The sequence below is a fragment of the Drosophila rhopaloa genome, unplaced genomic scaffold, assembly GCF_018152115.1.
Source record: "Drosophila rhopaloa isolate 14029-0021.01 unplaced genomic scaffold, ASM1815211v1 contig_115, whole genome shotgun sequence".
NCBI lineage: Eukaryota > Metazoa > Arthropoda > Insecta > Diptera > Drosophilidae > Drosophila > Drosophila rhopaloa.
In genome coordinates this window covers 15,057,419-15,076,635 of record NW_025334990.1, presented here as the reverse complement: position 1 = coordinate 15,076,635, position 19,217 = coordinate 15,057,419, and the positions used below count along the sequence as shown (strand labels likewise).

The following is a 19,217-nucleotide window of genomic DNA, read 5'->3' as shown; positions in this document are numbered from 1 at the left end:
GTTTTTAAATTTTCTTGTTATATGTACTTTCAAAATTTCTTACCAGAAAGAACTACAAGTTTCCCGAATAAAAGATACCCAGTATGCAAGTCACAGTATAGAAAATACCCTTCACCTTAAATAAACCTCCTTGGTATTTTACTGATATTTTTGTAAATCTAACATTGGTATATTTCTACGGCTAGGCTGTGGTCACACTAAGTTTTGTTTTCGTTTTTCCGCCGTTCGGACGTTTGTTGCGGAATCGCGTTCATCCATCGTTAAATTTTAAAAGCGAAATATTGCACTATTATAAATATTACAACGAATCAAGGTGATTATAAATACTTGGAAAAATCAAAGCTACAAATATCTAAAAAGTACTAAGTAAAAAACTTAAAATTATCAAGAAAAAAAATGGCGGCTCAGCAAACAATAAAGAGGTGTCGCGACAACAACTAAGCAAGAAATTCAGCTTAAAAGAAACCAACGAAAAAACCGTCAACATTTTCGTCTGCCCCAAAAATTAATCTGGTTTTTATGTTTTACTCGCGCGTCGCAGACATAAAATAAAGACAACAACAAACAGTGAGATTTCTGTGTGTGTGCGTTTTATTCCGTTTGTTTGTCTCCTGTTTTTGTGGAAAAGGCCATAAAAAACGTGAAATTCATTAAGCTACAAAAGCAACAATTACGTGCATTTTACATTGTTTACATTTTGTGTGCCAGCATTCGTTACGCTTTTGATTTATGTGATTTGTCGAAAGAAAAGGAGAGGAGGAGGAGCCGTTAGCTAAAAATCTGGAAAATAGTTCATTTTACTAATTAAGTAAGTAGTTACTACGTGTTTTACGAGTTTATTTTACATTTAAATAGGTTTGGTGCTTTCATGGCGTTTTGCCCAGGCGGCAACTCTTTTTGTGTTTTTATTTTGATGGCTCGTTCGTCCTGCGCTGCCTGCGTCGACGTCGGCTTCGCCATCTGTCACTTTTGAGGGTTGCCAGCTGTTTCGGACCGACTTTTATTTAATGCCGCATCTTCGGCATCTGCAGGAAATTGGGTTTCGATTCCAAAAAAAGGAAACAAAGAAATTGGGAAGGGGTATACCGAAGTGCAGCTGCAGCTGTTTAGGCTTATGTAATTAATAAACCCACACGTGCCTGGCATTTCTATCGACACGTGACAACTCTGGTCGTGAGAAGTGGGGGAGTTATAATAATAAAGGTTTTTATTTTATTGTTCTTATTAATATTCCTTGTTTTGCTTTTTTTTATTTAATAATAATTAAAATCCAGGGCTGTTGGTATTTCTTGGTTGTGGTGGCTCAGATTGCGCCATAAAAGTCATATAAATCAATAGAAAGCGCAGCACCAACACACACACACACCTATAAAACCATAACTCACTTGCCATAATAAATCGAGTGAGAGAGAAAGAGAGAGAGAGAGCGAGACTCGCGCTCAATATGCAGAGATTTGTGTGGGAATCAAATGACTTGATGTCGTTGTTGTTGTCTCCAATGAAGTGTTAGAATAACGATGGGGAAGGGGTTTGGCGGTAATGGCTCCGCCAAGAGATTACAACGCGTGAGAGAGAGAGCGGCAGCTGCGCGTTTCTCAAATAAAGTTACCGCAACTCGTTGGAGCCTTGTCTCTCCCTAAGTGGATCCCTCTCTCTATTTTTCTTATTGGCTTGAAAAGTGGTTGCGCTGGCTTGGTATGCGTGTGTTTGTGCCTCGGTTTGTTTGTCTTTTCTGTGGCATTCAACGCACAGTGGGACAGATAAGAAGATTATTAATTATTATGCCCACCCCAACTTCCAAAAAAGTATGTACCAAGTTGAATGATCTATAAATACCTTTTAACTTATATAAAAGTATTTATAAAAGTATAATTCTTTCTGTCTGCACTAAAATATGTACAAACAACGTCAAATGGGAATAAAATATGAAATGTTCTGATTATGAATAAAGCTAATTTTATGTGAACTCTGTTAACTGTTACTGCTAAACTTTTTACTTTAACTAAGAAGTTATCAAAGTTAACTAGAAGATGGCTAAGTTAATTATCTACAAAATTTTTAAGTGAGAAATCGGACAGTAAAAAAGATTATGCATAATTGAAGCGCCACCTCTGACTTGTTCCACTGTGCCGAATGCATCGTTGCCAATGGCAACCACTTTAGGGAATAAAGCCTGTGCCTGCTTATTGAAGCTCCGCTTTGTTTTCCCATTTCTCTTTCTCCATCGTCTTTCCCCTGCCGTCTTTTTCATTCATTTATTAACTAACTAATTTGCCAGGCCCGAAACAAATTGCCCAGTGGAATTGTTATTGTTTCAATTGCAACAAATTGGCCGCTGAGAAAAATGGTTTTATCTCTCTTCGCGAGAGAGGGGAAAAACAAGTTGCGCACTCGCGCTCTGTTGGAGCCTCTCTCTCTCACTCGTTCTCTCCTGCAACTTCGAGGACTCCGGACTCCAATTGGATTTTACGGACCTGGCTTTAACGCTCGAATGCTGGAGCCGCGTTTCAATACGATTTTGCTTGCGGTCGTCGGCGCTTCTCTTTTTTTCGGGCTCCTGTCGCTCGGTTCTCCGATTCTCCAATTCTCAACATACAGCTACTTTTCTGCTCGGTATACGCTCGCGTGCGTGTGTGTGTTGGTGTTAACGTAAAAAGAAATTTTTGCACAGCATTTTTTTATATGAAAAATCAATTGCCAACTTGGTGAAATTCCCAGTTAATGTGTATTTCAAGTGTCATCATAAGGTTTTCATAGAAATCTGGCAGAAATTCATCGTTTTACCATGGTAATTTACATATTTTTTGCACAGTTGTTCTGCGAAATCCTACGCATGTGTGCGTGTGTGTGTGACTACGCTTCGTTGTGTGTGTGTGCGTAGTAGTAAGCCGCATACGATTTTCGGCGAAAAAAAATGGGTAGGCGGTGGGCGGGGCAAGAGGCAAGTGCCTCAAAAAACGTCTCAAAAAGTTCAATGTAGCTGTAAAACGCTGAGCACTGCCCTCCATTATTCATGGCTACACCGAAAAAAGATAGTTTTAGACGTACTAATAGACAAAAAGGTCAAGAAAATTGGATGGCTTTTCATAATGCACATCTATCTTTTTATAAAAAGTGGTTCTACTCCCAAAAGCCTTTCAATTTTTTTATAAGGCATTGTATTTTTAAAATTCAGATATTGCTATAGTAAATATTTTGTCTTAAACATTCTGGGTATTACTTAAAATTTGTACAAGGCAGACGATCCAATTTAGAACGTGAAATTACAGCTTCGGTTGATCCACTTTGCGACTTCGTTTTATATGTTGGAAGAGAAGATAAAAAAAATGATTTTTTTATTTTATTTTAATGTAAGGGTATGTCTTGCAACATTATAAGAGCCCAATCAAACTTGAATTGATCCCCCATTTTTTCTGTGTACCTCCTACTTGTCTACCTCCGCCTCCTTAGCCCCCCCTTGCCTTTCTTCTTCATGTCTTGTAACTGCTTTTGTCTGCACTCATTGCTCGCCTTACAACTTGTTTGCCCCTTTCTTCTTGACCAAAAAAAAAAACAGAAAAAATACAAAAAGAAGGAATTGATGGCCGCTTTTGGTACGACTTGGAGTATATTTCTCTACGTGCCTGTCCGCCGTATTTGGTCCGTCTCTGCTTTTGTGTTTATTTTTCCTGTACTGTACACTATATGCCATATGCGCAACGCAATGTCGTCTTCGTTTGCATTAACCGTTAAACTGCACGTAAGTTATCCGTCCGTCTGTCCGTTTACCACCCGCCCGCCCACACATTTGACACATCTTCAGTGCTGCATTTTCCTCCTACGAGCTTTATTCCGCTCCTCCAAAACAGCGGCCATAAAAGGGTACTACGAGGTATGTCGGATCGGGTTATGTGTGGAATTCGGAGCGTGATTTACGGAATGGGGTTGGGGATACTACTCCTAATGGAATATGTCCGCCTAATTTGGCCATTGCCATTGAACATGTGGCGTTATTGATTTGGGTATGGGGTTTGCTATTAGGCCATCATTTATTCATGGGCCCATTTCAAAGAAGATGAACTTTGAAAATGGCTGGTAATTGCAAAAGGATATATTGAAAATGGCATTTAATTAAAGCAATCATGCAGTTTAAAAGTATGCTCTACAAAGTCTTTGAAGTTAAATTGGCAATAATTAAGAATTGTACTTGCAGTGAATATTTCCTTCTTTTTGCAGCCTTAATTACATTATTGACTGTTGAGTAAGATCAAAGAAATTCATTTATTGGAGTGAAATACGATTTTTAACTTTAATTTTTTATTGAACATTTTAATCTTATTATGTTTAAACCATTATTGGTTATTAAAGACACCCTGTTTTGTATCTTAATTATAACATAAACTGTATTTTAATTTTGTTTTATTTATAGGGTAGCAGTACAGCTCCTTCAATACTCCTTATTGCAATTCGCTTCATATAGCTGTTATGGCGCTGTTTTTGCCTGTTCTTGGCGTTTGCCTGAAACCTGAAACAAAACGCAGAGACAATGCACAAGCAACAACAACAGCGACAACTCCCTTTTACAGGCAAAACAAGTTTTGGCTGCCTCTGGCCATTTATTGTTGCTGGGAGTTTAGAGTTTGGAGTTGTGGTTGCTGCTTGTCTCTGCGCTTTGCAAGATCAACATCTCGAGCTATCGACAGGCTTTGTGGCAAAGAGATGGTGAAGTTTTCAGGCGGCAGGGAATCACGGAGCAGGCAGCAGGCAAGCAGCATCATCGACACCATCTTTTTGTGCGGCTGTTGGTTGTTGTCGCTCCACGTTTATTGTGGTTGTTGCACAGCGGAAAAAAGTTAATGAAATCCATATTGCAACCTCAAATTTCAATCAATATAATCATAATCGTATTAGTGATAATGATTATTTAAAATGTGTATGTGTAATGAAAAATATTATAAGAGTCATTTGCTTGCAGATAGTTCAGGCTTTAAAGCAATAATCAGAATTTCAAAAATCATAAATTTGACCATTCACATTGCTCTTTCCATGATATAGCCCCAGTTGACAATAGAAAACTAGGTATTTTAAAAGGCGAAATAATATTTTGTTTCTAATATAACATGATATACCTTAAGAAAGGTTATTTGACCATAAAACTGAGCTCATTGATGAAATTTATATGCAGTTTTTTCTCTCCCTGTATATGTAGCTTTCTTTCTTTTTGTTTGGCTTGACAAAATATTCTACTAAGTACAAAACCTTTTTACTTAAGACCGGGGCGTGGTAAACACGAATAAAGTACGACCGAACTTTGTCCATTGCATTTCGGGCAAAATCCAAAAAATAAGGGGCAGTGAGGAAAAAAAAGGGAAAAAGCGAGTGAAAGAGTGAAAAAAACTTGTCATATGCAAAGCACCCGCAGCTGATAAATAAGAAGCAGAGACGGCGAACCTTTTGTTGTCAATAATGAAGTGTTGGCTGGCCAACTGAAGTCCGGGTAGTGTATAGTGTGGGGGTGTTTTTCAGATGGGGGGACCTTCCTTTATCTATCTGGCTTAATGACACCAGCACACACTCACTGGCAGCGTTAATAAACATGAGATTGAGATGCGCCTCATTTAATGCCGCCAACCTCCTGTGGGTCTCTGGTATATATCGGATAATATATGCCAGCTGGCCTGGCGGGTCCATTGCGGGGGTGGGCTATTCGGTGGGTGGTGTGCTGACTGGGCTGGCCGTTCTGGTGATAGATTGGCCGTGTTACCGTTTGCCATTTTATTGCGCTCCATTTGGCTGATTACTCATGCCAGTAAACTTTAACGGCTCTCGACAGCGACAAAAACGATATGAAAGAGAAGAAAACGAGCCACTAAATGGAGCGAATCTAGCGAAGATTAAATACGCTTTTCCTCGGTCGGTTTTAGGTTGCAGGGTAGATAGGTTACTGTCAAGAAGCGAACTTCAATGAGATTAAATTTCATTTCGCCACGTTCTTCATATTTCTTTTTTGAAATTAAGCCAATATTTTGAATATAAACTTATTTTGGAGGTTTTAAAATATGATCTACGCATTTTATAAACCTTTTTGTAAGCTTTCTGTCCTGTTAAAAGTACCCCTTTATGTTAATGATAATAAAATTGATTTTAGTTCACTTTTTTTTATAATACACAACTTTAATTGCGAATTTGATGTAGTTGGGAATATAACCTTTTCTCAACGAAGAGTATAAAGATTGCGGTCAATTTGTATCTGATTTATCACTGTTTCCCATCCGCCCTCTCTTTGTATCTGTGTTGAGAGCACTGGTGTAACCATAATTATTTTTAGTTGCTCAGCGTTTTTGCTGCCAACTTCAAAACCACAACTCCGCTTCATTGTACATCTATCAATACGTGTATGTGTGTGTGTGTGTTTGCGTTTGTGTGTGACAATCAATAAATCTTTCAGCCTGTTGGCTGCCCAAACCACCCACCAACCCCCTGCCTGTCGACTATTTCCCTTTTGTATTTATGTATTTGCCAACACCCAAAAGGTCCCAAGCCTCCAATTGCATTTCCAATCAGTTTTTATGCTGCACACAGTGAACACTCGCCCGGGGAGACCCCTTCAATAGATTCCAAATTGATTTCGATTTTATATCCACACTTTTAAGCCAAAGCTGGCATTCGCTGTACATGAAAGACAGGGCAAGTGTTATGCTCATTATGATTACTCACCACCCACAACACAGGCTATGCACTGAAAAAAAAACATTGATTAAATAATATTCGTTGAGCTTAAAGGCCAATCTTAAGATGATCCATCACTGTTTTTAATACTTCTAAAAGCTGGTTTAAGATAAAATAACAAATTTCTTTAGTTCTTTTTTCAAAAAAAAAAAAAACTTTTTTGAGAAGTAGTAGTTTATTTAATCATATGTTGTACGACTATGGTTAAATTCATAGTATTTAAATGTTAATGGATTTATCCCCAAGAATTTAAATTAAACTGACTGTCCAAAATTTGTCTCTGTATATTATTTCACTACCCCAAACCACCTCCACCTCCCCTTTAAAAACAGAGTGCGGGGGTGTGCCTGTTTCATGTTTGCAATTAAACTTACAGCTCCTAACAACAATGGTAGCTCATAAAAATGGGATAAAAAACAGGGTAAAAAAAGACAAATATTTAAAAATGAAAAAAAAACTGCAATGCCGGCCGCATGAAACGGTTCAACAACATCTGGTGGGTGGATGGTTTTCGGTATATGAAGGGGCTGCGGGGTGGAAGGTGGTTGGGTGGGTGCAGCTCGTGTGGGCGGCAAAACAACACAATACCGAGAAACCGCAACCCACATTTGCTGCTGCAGTTGATATACTACCCTACTACGCGAAAACTCCAAATTCGCTCGCTCTCTTAACTCTCTCTCGGAGAGAAAACTCTCTCTCTCTCTTCTGTTTGGGGGTTTTCGCAACGGTTGCAGTTTTTCCTTTTTTCCGGCACGTCGCATACATAAAAATTCATTAAAAAGGCAGCTTGTAAATGAGATTTACTACTGCCACCGTTATGCGTTTTTTCAGCCTTTGCTACGGTTGTTTTCCTGCATTCTCCGCAACCCACACACACATTTCGTGGGGGGAGGTTGGAAACCACTTGGATTATGACACCTGGCGCTTTGGATTTTCACTCGCCGGCCGGGCAGCGAGTTCCCAATCGAACAGGTGGCCCCCAGTTATCGATAGGCAGCCGGAAAATGCAGCCTTTTGTTGTATTCCAAATCACTTATTTCTTTGTAGTAGTTCCCCGGTGCACTTACTTTGTAAGCGAACGAATTGCCAGGAAATTGCTGTTGCAGCTTTGGTTTTTTTATTGTTTCCCCGTAAATCGGGAGGCTTTATTATTGCGCCCTGCTGCTAATGACATGTTGAGGGCTCCGTTCGTGACTTTTTGCCAGATTTCGCTCGTCCGAAGGCCTGCCCGTGCATTTTTCGAGTGTATTATGACGCTGCCGACTAGACAGTAGCAGCAGCAGCACCACCAGCTGCCCCCCGAACCACAAAATGCAGTCAACGAACTTTGACACAGCTCGTGCCGCAGCCAAAGCCGTAGTCCTCGCCCTTTCACATGGTCTCGCGCCCCGTCTCGCTCCACCGCCCTCGTGCCGTCCCTGTCAGCTGCTTAGAACTCGTCCATGGGTGTTTGTTTTTGGGGCATCAAGGGCGTATCAGGCAGGAGGCTTTGGGGAATCGAGGGGTATGGTAAAATCAGGAAATTATAACTGATAATTTACAACAAATTTTAATTATTTTAAGATGGGAACGCACTAACTCCGCCAATATATTTGCAAAATTATAATAATTTCGCGATAACAGAGATTTTAAGAGCATTTCGCTCCCGAATTCCCCAAAGATTTTTTATCAACTCAAAAAATACCAATATTTTTGATCAAATTTCTCAGAATTGTTTATGGATAAATAATTTAGAGATTAACAATAAATTCACAAACCGCTTCAAAGTTTCAATGAGATTTTTACACAAAGACATTTATAGTTTATATAATGAATTGTGAGGAATTGCTTTTAAAATAAAATATTTGTTTATCAAAAATAAAGAAATGTATTAAGAAATATAATTTATAATTCCGAGGATTATAAAAAAAGTCTACTGGATCGTTAAACAAGTGAATAAATAAAGACTTCCAATTTAAATTTTGATTACCTCGTTTAAATAGATGAGCTTGTTTTTATTTGAAAACCAAGGGTACTTTCCCTGTCGTAACCTTTTGAGATGACAATTTTTTTGTGAATGAAAAGTGTAATACGATGCAGTGGAATAGATAGATGGGGCCGGAAAACTGGAGGCTGGAGGAGATATAGGGGAAAGAACCCGTGGCGCAGTTTATTGACTCGCCGCCGCATCGTCAAGTAAACAGTGCTAGAAGCCCTATTTTTAGTGTAGAACATCAAAACTGTCTATGCCCAATTATGCAGATTTCTTGTTTTCTGGCACACACATCTGGCGGACACATTTGCTAACTGCAGTACTGATTTTCCAATTGTTTTTTTTTTTTTGTGTTTTTCCAACAGGAGTCGGCGAAGATACGGCCCCGGCGGCCAGTAGTGGGCCATAATAATCATGCATCGTTCGCTGAAGCCGCATGCATCCACCGCACAGGCTAAGAAGGTGCAACCGCCCACGATTCCAGGGGATTTGCCGCAGGAATCGCACTATCAGCAGCCACAGTTGCTGCAGCAGCACCACCACCAGCAGCACAATCACCATCACCCGCACCACCAACCGCTGATACCGCTCTATCGGCTGAGCGGACCGCTGCGACATTACCAGAACTACCAGGCGGACGATGGGATCAGCATGAGCGGCAGCAGCATCGTTTCGTCGCCCTCGCTGGAGGAGGGTGGCTTCAATTTGCCCCGGGAGACGAGTGTGGCCCTGCGGCTCAAGGATGAAGTGGGTGGCGGCTCGGCGGTGGCCCCCTCGCCCGGAGGAGGAGGTGGCGTAGGAGCACCGGCGGTGGGAGCACCCCCTCCAGGAGCTGGTAAAGCTGGAGTTGCCATGGTTCCGCCACCACCCGTTTTCTGTGCCACTCTTCGCGAACCTTTGACCCACAAGGCGGCGGTCTACTACCACCAGCAGCTGGCTCTGCAGGAGGATCAGGGCATCGATCTTACCCAATCGCCTGGCCGAGATTCCCCCGGTTCGTCCTCGGGCTCTGCGGGCTCGGGATCCCGTCACAGCACCGCCAGTTTGGATTCGGGACGGGCTTCCTCCTACCTGACTGGTGTCTCCTCGTCGGGAGCTTCGATTCGGGCACCGCTCTCCTCACCGCGCTGCAGTTCCGTGAGCTCCTGCTCCATTGGCAGCGTCGATCGGCAGCGGAACGATGAGCTCATCATCGACTGGCTGCTAGAGATGAAGCACGAGGAGTACGCCCAACTGTTCATCGCCGCGGGCTACGATCTGCCCACCATTGCGCGCATGACGCCGGAGGATCTCACCGCCATTGGCATCAAGAATCCGCATCATCGCGAGCGGATCAAGCAGCGGATCGACAAGCTTCAGGTGCTCGACAATTTGCCGCATTTTGTGCCGGTAAGTCTTTATCTTTATTGATCTTTGGATAGTTTCCTAAAGATTATCATAAAATAATCCAATATAGATTAAAAAAGAGTCCAATTCAATATTTTTAACTGGAAAAGCATTTTTTTAACTGCTTCGAGAACTATCTGAAAATTGAAACGAACTTTATCTAACTGCAATAAAGACTAGAGTTCCGGAGAAATATCTCTATTTGTTAGCCCGCTCGTAAATATTTGCCTATCTAATCAGTACAGAACCTGTTCAACTTGTGATGCACCAAAGAGTACAGTAGAGACCTTGTGCGGGAAACTTGGAAAACTGAAAATATAATGAAGAAGTTAGGATAAGTTGCGGAGAGCTAAATTTAAAATGTAGAAGTGGGAAGACTTTAAAATTTGGTTATGAAATTAGATAAGTGAGCAAGCAAACAACTTTAAGGTGGGGCTTAAACAAAATCTAGTTGCTAAATCAAGTTTTCAGAATGATATTGAAATTTTAAAGATTAAATTTCCAATTTGTGATTTATTCCAATTAATTCAAATCGTGTAGTCTTAACAAAATAAAAAGTATTTCTTTAATCGATTTAAAAGGAAATGGCTCGTTTACGATCATGTTTGAATATCATAAAGATTATAAAGCCAACTATTACCTAGGCTAGCGATCAACTACTGTGAGTGTTGGCCTGCAATCACGTAGAGCAGCTTATTTAGTCATTGTTAACACAGATAGGGGGCTCACACACACAGCCTTGAGCTTGGCAAATTGCCATATTGGCATTAATTGTGGCCGGCAACACCCTTTTCTTCTCTCTCTCTCGTCGCCTTTTCCACTGTTTGCTTGTTTAGTTACCGGCTTATCTTTTATATTTCATTAAATAAGCATTTGCAAAAAAAAAGAGAAAGAGCAGAGGAAATAAACTTGTTTCCCACATGCGAAAGAGTAAAAGAGGACTTGAAACAGCACCGTCAGCGAATTTTTTTTAAGTTTATTGTTAATGAAAGAATTTCATTTAATATGCACACATTAATTCCCATCAACAATTCATTAAAAACACGGCAAAGTGAATAAATATAAAAAATTAAAAGTCCATTCGTGTGGAATTCTGTGGTGACATTAAGTTGAACTTGGAATAGCAGCAGCGACCTGCTCCATGGCGGATAATTGCTCTCCGGATCGAAGCTGATCATTAGACAATCGATCTGACAGATCAAGGTTCCACCTGAATGACTAAGATGATGGCCAACAATGCGCATTCAGTGAAATTCCATTCAAAGTCGAGTTTTAGCTTTAGAAATAATGGCTTTGAATGGATTTTTTGGGAGGTGAACAAACTGTTGAGTCCAAAAAATATTGAATCAGATAAGATTCGCATTGAATTTGCATTACTTCCGTTGTTAAATTGGGTTTAGATTTTAAATATTTAACATCCGCTTAGAAACTCAATAAGGTTCTCAACATTTTATCCAGTTTATTTGGTACATTCTTTATATTTTGTATTTGTGGTCTTCCGCAAAAAAACTCGAGCACTTAAATTATTCAGCAAACTTACCTTCCCCATTTTAAGTACACTAAAATTCGTACAAAAGGTACGTGACTTACAAAATGCAACCACCTGAGGTCTTATCAATATGCATTTCACGTTTGGCCCTAAACAACGCTTTCAAGTCGAATGACTAACCCCGAATAAAATCAACACGATATGCATATGGAAATGCATACAAATAAGAAGTTAAACGTATCACCACTCAACACTCCACATCGGTTCAAAGTTTAAAACTGAAACTTGACCAACATGATTATTCCGAATTTTAAGCCCCACTTGGAAACGAATCCAAGTCAATGTTGTGCCTTTGAAAAGTGCTCCAAAAATGCCTCCATAAATTAATATTAATTGTTTGGCCATACCATCTGCGGCATGAGTTCCACATTCACACAGTGCATTCCGGAGCCGATTAACACCCATCGGCCATAATCTTCAACTTCAACTGCAGCTTCGACTGATTCATGTCGTCGTCTTGCTTGCATATATATGTACATATCTTTAAGTTATGGGTGTATAACTGCATTCCCCGCCCACTCGGCTATATTGCAACCCACCTGCCAGCTCAGCGAATACAGAAAATATCATTTATCGCTTTTATCGATCATTCAACGGACAAAACTTGTGCCACATTCCGTTGAATTTCGGTTAATTGCTAGTTTTCCTCCATCTAATAACCTCCATTTTAGTTTTTCATTATCGCACCGTTTCGAATCTTTTTTAAGCGATTTGCTATGCTCGTTGCCTGCAATTTTTCAAATCAGAATGACCTCAGCTTTTGTTTTTCTCCGCCGGTTTTTTCGCTCTACAGACGGTTTTGTATTTCAGCTGAAAAATGCGCCATAATATTTTACTAGCTGTGTAGAATTTTGCGCTTTCTGTTGGGTTTTTTTTTATTGTGTTTATATAACGCGCCGTGACTGTTTTCGCAAGTTTGTGGTCGAGTTACCGGTATTGTTGTCGCTCTTTATCGCTCCATTCGATATTTCTTATTTGTTGATCTCGGGCGAGACACTCTTTGTCTTTCGGGGTGCGCTTGTAGTGTATTTAAACACTGGAAAATATGTTCATATGGTTAAATTGATTTTATCTTTTATTCATAAAAAGGAATTTAAATAAGGCATATCCATTTATCTTGTAAAATATTTAAATGCTTCAGGATCAGTTGCTCTTTTATGTTTACAATAGTTTACACTTTTGAGTTCAAGACCATAGCGTTCCTACTTATTTGAGACTAAACCATTAAAGTATCTTACAGATAGATTTTAAAAGTATCTTACAGATAGATTTAAGAATATCTTACAGATAGATTTAAAAAGTATCTTATTTTTCCCGTGTACCTATATTTACATCACTCATAACGAGAGACTTGTGGAAATACAGAGCTCGCTGGCTCATTAGTCAACATTCTACAGACTCTGCGCTTTCTTTTTCGCACACATCTTTATCTTTATCGCGGCGAGAAAGGAAATAAAGCAAAATACCTTAAAAGCGAGCCCGGGAAGGAAAAGGTTATTAAACGGTCGCCAATCTCCGTTTCGAGCCCCGCAATCAACGAACGACCTTGAGGGTCATAAGGCGCTGATGTTGGCTTATTTTTCGTATTTTTCTCGGGGTCCGTTAGTAGACTCTCAAATGGTTTTTTGGTTTTCAGCCTGACGCATTCGCTTCAACTTAGTTTTTTTTTTGTACATAGTACGTACAGTTGTTTTTTTGTCTTTTGGTCACCGATTTGCTCTTCGAAAACCTGTTTTTTTCGCCTGCTCTAATGATGGCTGCCGCTGCTGTTTAGTGTCATACCATATGCTACCTGCTAATGGATTTCGGAGAAGCGAACTCAAAGTGAAGCCACAAAGCACCAAAAACCAAATTGTTATTTAGATAAATATTTTGTTAAAGTTTTAGTAAAATATATGTGTCGTGCCTGCTGGAGATCTTCGACTATGTGGCAGAGGATGGAGGATTTCGATTAGCATATGGGCTTGTGGAGTTGCGGGTTTATTATTGTTTTGGTGTGACATTCACTTTGGAGTTGTGAGGCATACATTAAAATACCCCTTCAAGTGGCATTCCCCAGTAGAGAGTTCTCTAACACAACAAGTGAACAATGATGCTCAAGATCATAGAAAAATATTTTCATATTTACTTTACAGAAGAGCGGGATTTTCCATGATGAAATATATGCTATCGATGTCATATTATCATTACATAGAAATATACGAATTTTTTATTTTAAGAACGTATTTATAGCAAGCGTATACGATAATTCACATGAAAGTTCATAGCTAATTAATTGGATTACCGGTTTGGGGGTTGGAACAGACCTACATATTCTTACTGCCATGCTTTTTGTGTTTATTCTTTCATATTAAAATGAAAAAGACCAACAAAATTCCACACCATTTGTCTATAACCCATGTGACGTTCTTCCAATCAAAAGCTTTCAATAAAATTTTCCAATCGGGAGCCTCGCTTAGCAATCACATAACATTTCGCCAAAGACAAGACGTTTAATTAAATTGAAATCAACAGCAATTTAGCTGCCGAAAGAGCAGACAGCCAGAGAGCTTCCAAAAAACTGATTAACACATCGTGTACATGTAGCATAAAGTATAAAGTATCAAAAAGTGGCTTTACACGCATTGAAGTTAACTATTTTCGACTGCATCGCATGTGTGTATTTATCTTCGGGTATATAGCGACTTTTGGTTGCGAGTCGGGCTAGGCTGCTACCGTTTAATGACGACAGCAACGAGTTTTGGCTTTTATTCGTTTCTTTATGCCTGTGCTTTGACGCGATTTATGTCATATCTTATCAATTACAACTGATTAGAGCTGGAACGACGACGAGCGACGGGTAGACTCATCATGAGAGACACCAGCCCAGCCACACATATGCATGTAACCCAAGCCAAGCCAACCCAACTCAACCCAACCCATCCATCCATCTGATTCCCCTTTATCAGCGGGGTCTGAACTAGTTCATGGACAATTTGTAGTCTGGGCTGATCTGTGTTCCCTGTTCTCTGACATGAATCAAATGCGATTAGCTGGCTTCCATAAAACCTAACGATAATGACGTCTCAATTCGAATCTCCCCTCTTGTTTCCAGGGTTCCATAGAGGAATGGCTGCAGCTGTTGCGTCTGGAGGAGTACATTCAGCCGTTACTGGAGCAGAACTACAAGACAGTGCGCGACGTAACCCAAGTGACTTGGGAGGATCTCGAGGACATTGGCATTGTCAAGTTGGGCCACCAGAAGAAAATCCTGCTGGCCATCAAGCGGGTAAAGGACATCATTAGTGGCAAGTGGAACCCAGGCGGCGCCAATGCCTACCAACAGCAGGTGAGAATGGGACTTAAAAATATAGTATACTTATGAAAGTAAACATATTTTTAAGGTCAACATTTTAAGTGAAACAGTAGAATGGGTAAAGAATTGAATAGTTTATGGTCTTATGACTATGTCATGGTGTAAAATGTTAATCATTGGAGAGTTGCTTATGTTAATATCTCTAACAAAATATTTATTTGATTGTCTAATAAAAAATACTCATTAAACACAACTATTATTTTACACTCAATGTTAAAGATAATTTTGTTGTAAAATTTACATTTTTGCTGTACAACATTTTAACTTTTTAAAATAACTCAGTTATGACACCAGCATTTTATTTTTATGCAACTACGGTTTATTATCTTATTTTACAATGTCTTTAATTACTTTTTAAATTTATCTTTTCTATAATTTTTCACTAATTTGATTTTTGCTTCTGCTTGATTTGTATGATTTCCCTTATCTGAATGGTGACCAATCAGGAGTACCAGCGGAAGCCCTGGCAATTCAATGTGCCCATACCCAGTACGCCATCCTATGTGCCAACCACTCGCGTCTCCTGGGACGACACGAAAATCTACGCCACCAGCAGTGTGTTGAATTCCACTGCCCCAGCCGCAGCCCCCAGCTGGATCAACAGCGGCCTCGCCAACGGAGACGCCTACTACTGCACGGGCAGCAATCATGAGTGTTGCTCGGGCAACGATGTGGTGCTCATTAAGGTGGGCACTCGGTCCTCGAAAGTTGAAAAGCTTACCAGCTCGTTGGCCTTGAACTTTTGAGTACCTCCTGAAGTCCTTGCTACGGTCCAACTTCTGCAATTCGAATAAATTCCTTAGAAAAACGTTGGTTTATGAAACCACTTGATGTCATCCCCATTAATTTGTTTTATTTTGTGTTTCAATTAATTGGTTTACATTTTTACTTATATTTGCAATTAAAAAGCAACAAAAGTTACGGTTGAAAAAAGCATTTGATATTTAACTTATAAAGAATAACATTTACAAGAACTTTAATAATATCGAATTAAAAATTGTGTTGCATTTGGAAGATTAACCTGCGGGCTAGGCAGCTAATTAGTCTTGTTAAATTCAAGAAGTTTCACATTGTAATCATCCTCTTATCTTTTTCCGCAGGTGCGACAGCCGCGCGGCAAGAGCCTGGAATCGCTGGAGGACATCCACGACAACAGCACACGCAGCCATCTGACCTTCAGCCATTACACGACCACGGACTACGGCCACTTTGGACCGCCCACAACAGCGGCGGCTGCGGCAGCGATGGCCGCGGCTGCAACGCTCCAGCAGCAGCAGCACCACCATCAGCAGCTGCTCCACCAGCAACAGCAGCAGGCGGCGGCCGCCCGTCTCCTGGGTAGCAATCCGCCGGCCATTGGATGGCGGCGGTCCTACGACGACGGCGACATCACACCCACCAACGATGCCACGAGGGAGCTGCTCTACGAGCAGGAGGGCGGTGGCACGCTGCCGCGCCAACAGCGGGGCATTCTTCAACGGGCGGTGCTAAACACTATGCCGCCACTGGAGCACCACCACTACATGAACGCGGCGGCCGCCGCGGAGTATGGAGCGGCCAGCGGAGTGGAAGGAGGAGCGGTGAGTTGATCGTCTACGGATAACTGGTCTGCGGTTGTTATAGTTACTTTTTTAAAGCACCAAAATTGATTGGTCCTTTTAAACCTTCCTTTCAATAAGACTTCGTAATGGAAATATTTTTTTTGTTTATTTCACTTATCGAACAAGCCTATTATAAAACGTTTTATGACTATATCTATTGCGTAATTGATATGATGATGAAGAATCGACTTTAATGTTATCATACTATCATATCTATATACGTTTTATAAAGGAATGGTACAAAGATGTACGTCATATGCTTCAATTGTGAATTTGATGGGTTCAGTTACTTAATTGAAAGGAAATAGAAGCCGTTTTTAGTCTGAAAAATATTAAAATAGCAATCGTGGCCAGAAACCCTAATACCCCCTTAGAAAACTGTATTTACTAATGGTTCCTCTTTTTGCAGAATTATCTGAGCGGAAGTCCTTTGACCGGCAAGAAGATAGCTCCAGAGCCACCCAGACGCCACTGCAGCATACGCAACTCCCGCACGCTGAGCGGAGAGGGAGTTCCGCCGGGATCGGTTGCCCAGGTGCATCAGCAGACAGCCCAACAGCAGCAGCAGCAGGCACAGCACATGTTCTATGGCCACACGGGGCAGCACTGGCAGCAACAGCAGGCGGCGGGAGCGGGGAGTGGTCAGCAGCCCATCTACGCAAACTATGCCACCATTCAGCAGACCACGGCGGAGATACACTGCGAGAAATATCACGACAATAAGTCGACTTCCAGCATCGATTCCATTGACACGATACCGTTTGCCAACGAGAACACAGGGACGATCAAGCAGCGTCTACTCAACCGCCAGGAGTTGCAGGGCGGCGGAGCGGGCACAAACAATGCCCCTGGCGGCGGCGGGGGTCATCCCGTTCACCTGCACTCCTCCAGCTCGAGCTCCAGCTCCTCCTCCACGAATACCATTGCGAACATAGCGCACTCGTTCCACTCGCTGAAATCTTCCAGTTCGCTGCATGATGCAACCTTGGCGCGGAGTGAAAGCATGGGTAGCACGGCCAGCGGTGGAAGTGCCCTGCACCTGCGCTCACCCACTTTGGATATGTCCAATTCCGGAGGATCAGCGGTTGAGGCCATAAGTTCGCCGGACTCCGTTGTTCCAGCAGTGGCCATTAACAGCGGCGTTCCGCCGAAAGTTTCGGTGAACGTGCTCAACGACATAGGCAACATGCTGGCCAATCTCACGGACGAACTGGACGCTATGCTGGAGGAGGAGAAGCGAGTGGGCCTCAACATAGACAGTGAATAAATCTCCAATCAAACAACAAATTGTAGTGTAGCTGAATTTTCCGGTAGAACTTGTGGTGTATCTTGTAACGTTTTATGTACTTCAACTTAGTTAAGTTCAACTTGTTTTTGTATTTGTTATTCCGATTTCGTAGGAAAGAAGATTCTTGTTTAGTTGTATTACGTATCATTTCGATATACACATTGTGTAGTAAAGAGTAAACTAAAACTGAAAAGCTTTCGACGAACCATGTATACTTTTGTACTTTTCCTAAACTCTCTCGTCCCATTCCCAACAAAATATGAGTGTTAACAATTCAAAATGAAAATATCCAAGTAAACGATGAATGGTAAAAGAAGCGAAACATGCATATATGCAAAAATTGCATAGTTATTATATAGCATAAAATATAATTATATATATAAATAAATATTTAAACAAAATCATTTATATGGACAAGTATTTAGTGGTCTGATACTATACGACAGAGAAAAGCAAGGAATGAACCACAAGGCACACTCTTAAACACACACAATTAAAATCAGACAAGAACTACTATTTAGGATCCCCTTCAGACAATTTCAAATTGCATTTATCTATAATTTTTCATTTTTTTTCTATTTACACTTTTTTTGAATCAGCCTGCACAGACATTTTTCTGTTTGTTATGATTACAACTGAAATCAAACTATATGAAATGAATGTATAATTAAGTGTTATTCCATACAAAGTAAAAAGATGCATTATATAAAATATAAATATTATATTAGCGTTATATTAAGCAAGCAAGAATAGAAAGAGGAGATCGAATCCATCTTTATAAATTATGTTTAAACGGGCATTGATGCTGAATAACGTATAGAATTCCGTGGTATACACTCAAATTGCCTTCTTCTTTATAATTTACATAAATAAAAATCTTTTAGTAAAAACATTTTGATTTTGAGAGCATTTTTAGTTTCCTGTTAAATGCGCTCAGTTGAAAAATTGTTTGGTGCGCATATCATTAGAGGAAATTGGAGTATTCGATTTATAAACGCATATAAGGAAACGTAAAAGAATTAAATACAAATCAAATCACAGACATGTAAAGCACATAAAGGGCAAAACAAAAATGAAGAAAACCAATAACAAATAAAGTAAACTTTCATAGTAAAATGTTGTGAATTTTTAAAATATTTTTTGTTGTTCACAGAAAAGGGGTAAAGCCAAGTCGCATTTATCATAGCGGTGACCTTTGTGTTTAGCTGCAAGGGTAGTCGTTCCTATTCTTTTTTAATTAGAATTTAATTGTCGTTTTGGTTTTAAATTTAAACAGTACGTTATTATAAACAGAGTTACGTATTACGTAAAAAACGTAACGTAACGGTGTCAAGCTCGGTAGTTAGCGAGTACCATCA

At 40.3% G+C, this 19,217-nt stretch overlaps 1 protein-coding gene across 4 annotated transcripts; it reads left to right on the top strand.

Annotated features, from left to right (window-relative positions):
• Positions 1–203: 203 nt before the first annotated feature.
• Positions 204–18,751, top strand: LOC108052871 (caskin-2). Of its 4 annotated transcripts, none has more exons than XM_017135399.2 (6): positions 204–313; positions 9,046–10,069; positions 14,710–14,943; positions 15,417–15,656; positions 16,071–16,550; positions 16,981–18,751. In XM_017135399.2, the coding sequence occupies exons 2-6, from the start codon at positions 9,095–9,097 to the stop codon at positions 17,836–17,838; spliced, it is 2,787 nt and encodes a 928-aa protein (XP_016990888.1). In that variant the 5' UTR covers positions 204–313; positions 9,046–9,094; the 3' UTR covers positions 17,839–18,751. The 4 variants fall into 4 exon arrangements, with proteins under 4 accessions (XP_016990888.1, XP_016990880.1, XP_016990905.1 ...); XM_017135391.2 differs by having other exon boundaries at positions 204–808; XM_017135408.2 differs by lacking the exon at positions 204–313 and adding an exon at positions 2,674–2,788.
• The last annotated feature ends 466 nt before the right edge of the window (positions 18,752–19,217 follow it).

Bases quoted from the DNA above. Each gene is read 5' to 3' on its own strand.
- LOC108052871 (XM_017135399.2), top strand. From the start codon at position 9,095: ATGCATCGTTCGCTGAAGCCGCATGCATCCACCGCACAGGCTAAGAAG. The intron at 10,070-14,709 runs GTAAGTCTTTAT...TCTTGTTTCCAG, and splicing joins ATTTGCCGCATTTTGTGCCG to GGTTCCATAGAGGAATGGCT. The intron at 16,551-16,980 runs GTGAGTTGATCG...CTCTTTTTGCAG, and splicing joins GCGGAGTGGAAGGAGGAGCG to AATTATCTGAGCGGAAGTCC.